Genomic DNA, 8,175 nt, shown 5'->3' on the forward strand with positions numbered 1-8,175 from the left:
CGTTTGTTGGAGGCTGAAGTGTGCGACTTAAGTTTGACTGGAGCCTCCATCTGTTAGCTCTGGCAGGTAAGTCCACTCTAAAACCAGTCAAACTGTCAACTACACAACCTCCAAAAGTTCTACACACAAAACATAACTCATTATTAATGATATATTTGAAGAAACATGAATAGCTGAATGTGGAATCATACTTAAATATGCAGAACCTATTCTGATCTATGTCATCTTTAATGGATTATAAGGATGGGTTCAAAATTAAATACATAAATAAATTGTTGATTTTCCTGATTCTGACTGATCTTCATTTGAATGATCTGATATCAGTCCACAGAATCCTGAGACTGATATTTAACATAGCTGGGAGATCAGCGAGGCAGACGGAGCAAACATGTTTCCTGCAGCAGAGAGAGGAGGGCAACGGGGCAACTGCTCCCCCAGCAGACCAGCCCTTAGAGCCAATCCTTATCTTAGTGTGGAACCAAACCACTGCAGCTGATTGGACTAAAGCTTTGCTACACAATCACAGCAAAATGGATGTTTTCCTGAGGTGCTGATGTTTACATTAGGTATGTTTGGAGCCACCTTATTTCCACTGCTGCAGTGTGTTGGTCATGTACATTCATGTAACTGCTTTGGGGTCAGTGGTTCATGTAAACATTATTCTTCTAATAATGAACCAGGTGGGAAGGTTCCTTGGAAAATGAAAGCATTAGTTCTGACAATCTGTTTGATATTCAAACTAAATTGGCATTATGACTGAAATATCCCAAACTGAACCAACAGAGCCATGTTATATGTGGATGAAATTAATATTCTATATTTGTGATTTATCTGATATTTTCATTCAGAAATGATGTTGTGATATTACAGATATTATAAACAAACTGTTCCTAAAGCAGAGAGATAAACGGTCTCTGGATGTTTGGAGGAAGCCAAAATGAAGAACCTGCTGTCTTAATAAGAACACTTACAGTGTGGAACCTTACGTTAAGAATAAGTGAACTAAAAGACAAAGATCATTACGGACAGTTGTGTTCAGGAACACTTCCATTAGTCCCAGAAACAGGGAGCTTTAATGCCACACCTGAGGAAGACCGGATTTGTTCACTATGCAAACTGGATGAAGTAGAAAGTCAGATCCATGTTGTTTTTTGTCATAGTCCACTCCTGGTTCTCCCCTCCACCACCCACTCTACCTGCCTGCTTACCTCTCAATCAGGATAAACAGACTCATCTGTTCCTCCCAGACTCCCCTTAACCAGCTCCTCCACTCTGCCTCTCTGCCAGATTGTCTTTGCATTACGCTCAGCTTTCCCGACGGACCTCCTGGGGCCTAACCTGCCTTCGGCCCCAGACCACTACTCCTCATCTCTGCCCCGGTAACCTGACCTGCTGCCTGTCTCTAGACTCTGCCTCTGCCTGCCGTCTGTTTGGGCTATTGCACGTAGTCAATAAAGTTCTCAGCTGTTCCAGTCTAGACTTGTGCCATTCTTGGGTGAGAGAGCGAACCCATTACAGTTTTGTTGTTCTGTGTATGAGCACCTCAGAGGTGTTTTTGTTGGCAAAAGGGTTTATGTTTGTGTTGATTTCTTTGATTTTGGATGATTCTAAGAAACATTGAAATACGATTTTAATATATCAAATTAATATACGATGTCCCCTTTCAAAAACATTAGAATCATGTTTTCCATTCCGATGTCATTTTGAAATGAACTTTTTCAAAAGCTATTTTCAACCATTCAACAGTTTAAATGTTAAAACCTGAAGAGGATTTTCCCTCATAAATATAAACCTGTCTGCAGGTCAGAGTCACCACAACTGTAACATCATATTAATCTGAGAGCAGAAATAAAACATGAGTCTGACCTCAGAGTCTCCAGTCTGCAGTGAGGACTCTTCAGAAAACCACACAGATCCTTCAGTCCTGAATCCTTCAGGTCATTGTGACTCAGCTCCAGTTCTCTGAGATTGGAGGGGTTGGACTTCAGAGCTGAGACCAGAGAAGAACAGCTGATCTCTGACAAACTGGAGTTGTCAAATCTGAATAAGGAACAAAAGATGCAGATAAAATCATTGATAATCAGTCAGATATGTTCAGAAGACTTTAAATGAAATTTCCACCACATTCTGTCTGGATGTTTGAAGTGTTTCTTTAGTGTAATTGTCATTTCAGCCACTGGAGGCTGAAATTCAGCAGCTCCTCACTCTAAAACAAAGTGATTCCCTCAGCTGACCTGCGGCTGCAGTGGAATACAGGACATACTCGTGTGCAGGAATACAGCAGATGGCTGCTTCATAAATATGTGGCAGCAAAGGAAAGTTCTGCTTTGATGTGAAGATGAAGCTCTAAAATCTTCTAAATGAAGAACATTTCAACATGTGTGGGACTGTTTGTTTTCAAAGTGTGTAGAAGAGCTTTTTGATGTTGACTCCGTCCACAGCAGCTCATCACTCAGCTTCTGTACCACTGCTCTGAACTCCATCTACTGCAGTAACACACTGACTGAGTATGACCACACCACAAAGAAACACAACTATCACTGTGCTGCACATGAACTGTGCTCAGTGCAGGGAAACCTGTGGTGGAGCTCCAATCCTTTGGAAATAACAGCTTTCAGAGCACAGGGGGGCCACGGCCACGTGTCTGAAAGCCCCATGAGGGCTGGAGTCTCAACAACACAACTGACTCTGGTCCTCAGCTCCACACCCTCCAAGTCTGAAGACATTTATTAGGACATTAGATTAAAGATCTACCACAGTGGACTGACCTCAGAGTCTCCAGTCTACAGTCTGGACTCTCCACAAGATCACGCAGCTCCTTCACATCTGGATCCTGCAGGAGGTTTCCTCTCAGGTCCAGTTCTCTGAGATGGGAGGGGTTGGACTTCAGAGCTGAGGCCAGAGAAGAACAGCTGATCTCTGACAACCAACAGCATCTCAACCTGAAAAAAGAACAAATCATGGAGATCAGATGACTGATAATGAGTTAGAAATGTCCTGATCCAGAACTTCTCCACCTTTTTACACTCATCACCCACTTCAACATCTCAAACGTTGCTGGTCCACATTAGACCTTGTTGCAATACAAGACCAAGACTTTAAAGATCCAGTCCTGATCCAGGACTCAGGTCTCCCTTGGTCCTGGTTTCTATCTGGAGATCAAACATGTGAAACCAACTTTTTGGTTCCTCAAAGACTTTTCCTTATTCATACATACAAGTAAATTCAACTTTTGGAAAAGAATGACAACTTTTATCATAATAATCATCATCAATAATAATAATATTAGAACAATTGGTAACATGAAACAACTTGTTTTTGATCATTTCTGGATTTAAGATAAAAAACATACAACAACAACTGAACAGACCTCAGAGTCTCCAGTCTACAATCTGGACTCTCCAATCCTGAACACAGATCCTTCAGTCCTGAATCCTGCAGGTCATTGTTGTGACTCAGGTCCAGTTCTCTGAGATGGGAGGGGTTGGACTTCAGAGCTGAGACCAGAGAAGAACAGCTGATCTCTGACAAACTGCAGCTCTCCAACCTGAGTGAAGAATAAAAGTTGAAGATCAATCAATGATCTTTTTGTTATTGTGGGTCATCATCATGTTGCAACACACATCACCCAAACAGCAACACAACATTCATCCACCTGTTCATGTCACCAAAGGTTGATGAGCTTCTGCTGACCTCAGGACAGACTGAACTAGATCAGAATTTAAAGATTCAGTCCTGATCCAGTCCTAAGGTCTCCCTTGGTCCTGGTCTGTTTTGAGGTCAAATATGTGCAACCAGCTGTTTGGTTCCTGTCAGCCTTTTCCTAATTACTACATGAAACAAGTAAATTGAATGTGTGAAAACAACTATAATATGAATAATAATCATGATAAAACTGAACATGGAGAATCAGTCAGCAAGAAGAATATTGGAAACATGAAACAACTATTTAAATTGTTGCTGATCCAAAATGAATAAACTGAAGTTCTATGCAGATATAAATTCTGAATTAAATTACAGTCCAATACAAAGAGTGACAGGATCGAACTGGAAAATTTAAGGGAAATTTTGAGGTGCTGTGGGACCTGTTGCCTGGAATGAGTAACCCATGTGCCGTTCTGTGCTCAAAAGTCACCCCGATTACATTTTTGTTTGGAGAACTGATTGCGTTCAATTGTTTGACAGATATGACTAGGACCTGGATGAAGGAGAATATATGCCCAGGATGAGGATGAACAAATGAGTCTGCTGAACATACTAGTATGTTCGGTAGGGCCCTCCCAGCCCATATATTTGGGACAGACATGTAACGATCAGTGTTGCCAGCTCCTCGGTAAGGAAAGTTAATCAATCAATGAATTAGCATAATTTTATTCTTTTATTATTTTTTCATGCTTTCATGAGCAGCTCCACTCTAGCTTTGATTAAAAAGTGATTTTGACTACTCCTTTTAGCGATCGTAGTTTGAAAAGTTTACTTTTTATGTGAAAACGGTTTGGTGTATTTGGAAAAGTACAAGTTTTCCTCTGTTTGAAATTTTGAATGTCATTTCTACGTGCAGGTATGAGAGAGCTAGGTGACTGAGAAAAAAGGTAATTTTTGGGATTTTTGGTTTTTTTGGTTACAATTAATTTCCTATGGAAAATTTTTTTTTTAAACTACTCTAGCTGTAGAAGTTGCCTCTGTGCTGAAGCACATGGCACTAAATAATAATAATAACAACAACAGAAGCACTACTAGAAATATGGAACAACTATTTAAATTATTGTTGATCCAAAGAGAATAAATTCAAGTTCTATGTGAAGACAATTTCTGGATTGAACATAAAAGATAGACAACAACAACTGAACTCACCTCAGAGTCTCCAGTCTGCAGTGAGGACTCTTCAGAAAACCACACAGATCCTTCAGTCCTGAATCCTGCAGGTTGTTCCAACTCAGGTCCAGTTCTCTGAGATGGGAGGGGTTGGACTTCAGAGCTGAGACCAGAGAAGAACAGCTGATCTCTGACAAATTGCAGCCCTCTAACCTGAGTAAGGAATAAAAGATGAAGATCAAATCATTAATAATCAATCAGAAATGTCCTCATCAATGATCTTTGTGTTATTGTGGGTCATCATCATGTCTCAACACACATCGTCTTAACAACAACACAACATTCAAACTACAGCAGGTCCAGTCAGTGAACTGACCTCAGAGTCTCCAGTCCACAGTTTGGACTCTCCAGTCCAGCACACACCAGCTTCAGTCCTGAATCCTCTATGTGGTTCTGACTCAGGTCCAGGTCTCTCAGATGGGGGTTGGACTTAAGAGCTGAGGCCACAATGTCACACTCAGTCTCTGAGAGTCCACAACCAACAAGTCTGTGATGACACATATTACACAATATGTCACTGTGACAGAGGACACTACATAGTCATCTGGAGGGTTTGAGGACTAAAGACGCCAAGACTTCCATCTCTGTCTCACACTGTCAGTTTTAATTATTTTTCAGGTGAAGAGACAAAATGTGGTCAGTTGGTCTTCCATCAGGTCCTCAGTCTGTCAGGGACCTGATCCAGGTCTGTCTCCTCTGAGGGACCATGAGGCCACGTTGACCTGAAAACATTTGACTGTCTACTTATTTAATTTTCACTGAGATCAGTGAACAGTGAAGCTGAAGATGATCAGTCACTGATACCTGCTGATGTCATCAGTCTTTTGGATTCCCACTAGAAACACAACTAAGTGAATATTTATCTCTGGGAGCGTTTGCATCATCTGAAAACAAACAGCTGACAGTGAAACACCATCTGAATCAGATTTGATTTAAAAACATCTTCACTAAGAAGGATTGATGAGAATGAGAGTGGACTCACCGAGCCTTCCTGCAGTTCCTCACAGCTGGGATCAGTCTCCGTCGTCCCTCCTCTGATGTGTTGTACTTCTTCAGGTCTAACTCATCCAGAACATCCTCTGACATCTGTAGCATGTAGGCCAGAGCTGAGCAGTGGATCTCAGAGAGTTCCTTCTCTGATCTGGTCTCTGACTTCAGGAACTCCTGGATCTCCTGATGAACTGAGTGATCCTTCAGCTCCATCAGACAGTGGAAGATGTTGATGCTTCTGTCAGGAGAGATAAAATAACTGTTCATCTTCTTCAGGTTATTGATGGCTCTCTGGATGGTCTTTGGTTTGGTTTCTGTCTGACCCAGCAGACCTCCTAAGAGTCTCTGGTTGGACTGCAGAGAGAGACCATGAAGGAAGCGGACAAACAGGTCCAGGTGACCATTTTTTTTTCTGTGGGATTTCTTCAGGACTGCCATCAGAAAGTCCTTCAGGGCTGAATCTTGCTGTTTTTTACCCAGAAAGCCCTTCAGGACCTCCTTGTTCCTGTTGGTGTGACAGTGAAACATGTAGACTGCAGCCAGAAACTCCTGAACACTCAGATGAACAAAGCAGTAGACTGTTTTCTGGAAGATCACACTCTCTGTTTTGAAGATCTCAGTACAGAGTCCTGAGTACACCGAGGCCTCTGTGACATCAAGACCACACTGCTCCAGGTCTTCTTGGTAGAACATGATGTTCCCTTTCTCCAGATGTTCAAACGCCAGCCTCCCCAGCTTCAGAAGAACGTCCCTGTCAGCCTCCATCAGCTCCTGTGGACTTGTCTCATGTCCCTCATGGTACTTGATCCTCTTCCTCCTGGTCTGGACCAGCAGGAAGTGTGAGTACAGGTCAGTCATGGTCTGGGGCAGCTCTCCTTGCTGGTCTGTAGTCAACATGTGCTCCAGAACTGTAGCTATGATCCAGCAGAAAACTGGGACTTGACACATGATGTGAAGGCTCTTGGACTTCTTGATGTGTGAGATGATTCTGTTGGACAGCTCTTCATCCCTGGACCTCCTCCTGAAGTACTCCTCCTGCTGGGCGTCAGTGAAGCCTCGGACTTCTGTTAGCTTGTCAACACATGAAGGAGGGATCTGACTGGCTGCTGCAGGTCTGGAAGTGATCCAGACCAGAGCCGAGGGAAGCAGATTCCCCTGGATGAGGTTTGTCAGCAGCAGGTGGACCGACGACTCCTGTGTGACGTCAGACACGACCTCCCTGTTGGTGAAGTCCAGTGAAAGTCTGCTTTCATCCAGGCCGTCCAGGATGAACAGAACTTTACAGGCAGACAGCTGCTCTGCTGTGACCTTCTGTAATGTTGGATGGAAAACATGAAGCAGCCTGAGAAGACTGTACTGCTGATCTCTGATCAGGTTCAGCTCCCTGAACGAAAGCAGAACCAGCAGACTGACATCCTGGTTCTCCAAGCCCTCTGCCCAGTCCAGACTGAACTTCTGCACAGAGAAAGTTTTTCCAACTCCAGCGACACCGCTGGTCAGAACCAGTCTGATGGGACTCTGCTGGTCAGGTGAGACTTTAAAGATGTGGTGACATTTGATTGGAGCATCATGGAGGCTCTTCTTCTTTGAAGTTGTCTCCAGCTGCCTCACCTCATGTTGGGTATTAACCTCTTCACTCTGTCCCTCTGTGATGTAGAGCTCAGTGTAGATCCTGTTGAGGAGGGTTCCACTTCCTGTTCCTGTTCCTTCAGTCACATGTTGACATCTGGACCTCAGATTGATCTTATGTTGATCTAAAACCTCCTGTAGAACACGATCTGCTGACAGAGAAGAGACAACGTCAGACTGAAGACAGAGAGTCTGAGGATCTGATGAAAAAGTCAGAAGTTCAGTCTCACTCTGTTCAGGGCTGGTCTGCAGACCTGGTCTGGTTCTGGATCTTTGTCCAAACTGGGGACAGGAAGAGTCTCCTGAAGAAGCAGACTGGTCCCAGTGTGAGGTGCAGCACTGTCTGCAGACCCAGTGTCCACAGCTGGTAGAGACTGGATCCTTCAGGACGTCCTGACACAGAGCACAGTGGGAGGACTGCTCCTCTTCAGAGACATGTCTTTTTCTCTTCCTGTCTCTGTGAAAACATTTCTTTATAACTGACTGATGTCATAAAATGTTTGGGCAGAAAAAGACATCAGTAGTTTAGAGAAAACTCAGAATTTCCATCTCAGTGTCTTCCTGTATCTGCACTAATGATTCAGGATCATGAATATTAATCTAAGAACATATTTTTATTCTCATCTTCACAGTCTCTTACTTTGTGTCTGAGGGTCCAGGTCCATTACTGAAGTCTGGAGG

The 8,175-nt window shown here is 43.2% G+C and overlaps 1 protein-coding gene across 1 annotated transcript; it reads right to left on the minus strand.

The window, feature by feature from the left end:
- Nucleotides 1–5,023: 5,023 nt before the first annotated feature.
- Nucleotides 5,024–7,140, minus strand: LOC115057406 (protein NLRC3-like; the record flags this gene model as incomplete). Its single annotated transcript, XM_029524510.1, has 3 exons — nucleotides 5,024–5,028; nucleotides 5,196–5,362; nucleotides 5,858–7,140. Coding segments are annotated over 3 exons (1,455 nt in total), but the record flags the coding sequence as incomplete, so codon positions are not given.
- Between the last annotated feature and the right edge of the window lie 1,035 nt (nucleotides 7,141–8,175).

The sequence above is a fragment of the Echeneis naucrates genome, chromosome 2, assembly GCF_900963305.1.
Source record: "Echeneis naucrates chromosome 2, fEcheNa1.1, whole genome shotgun sequence".
NCBI lineage: Eukaryota > Metazoa > Chordata > Actinopteri > Carangiformes > Echeneidae > Echeneis > Echeneis naucrates.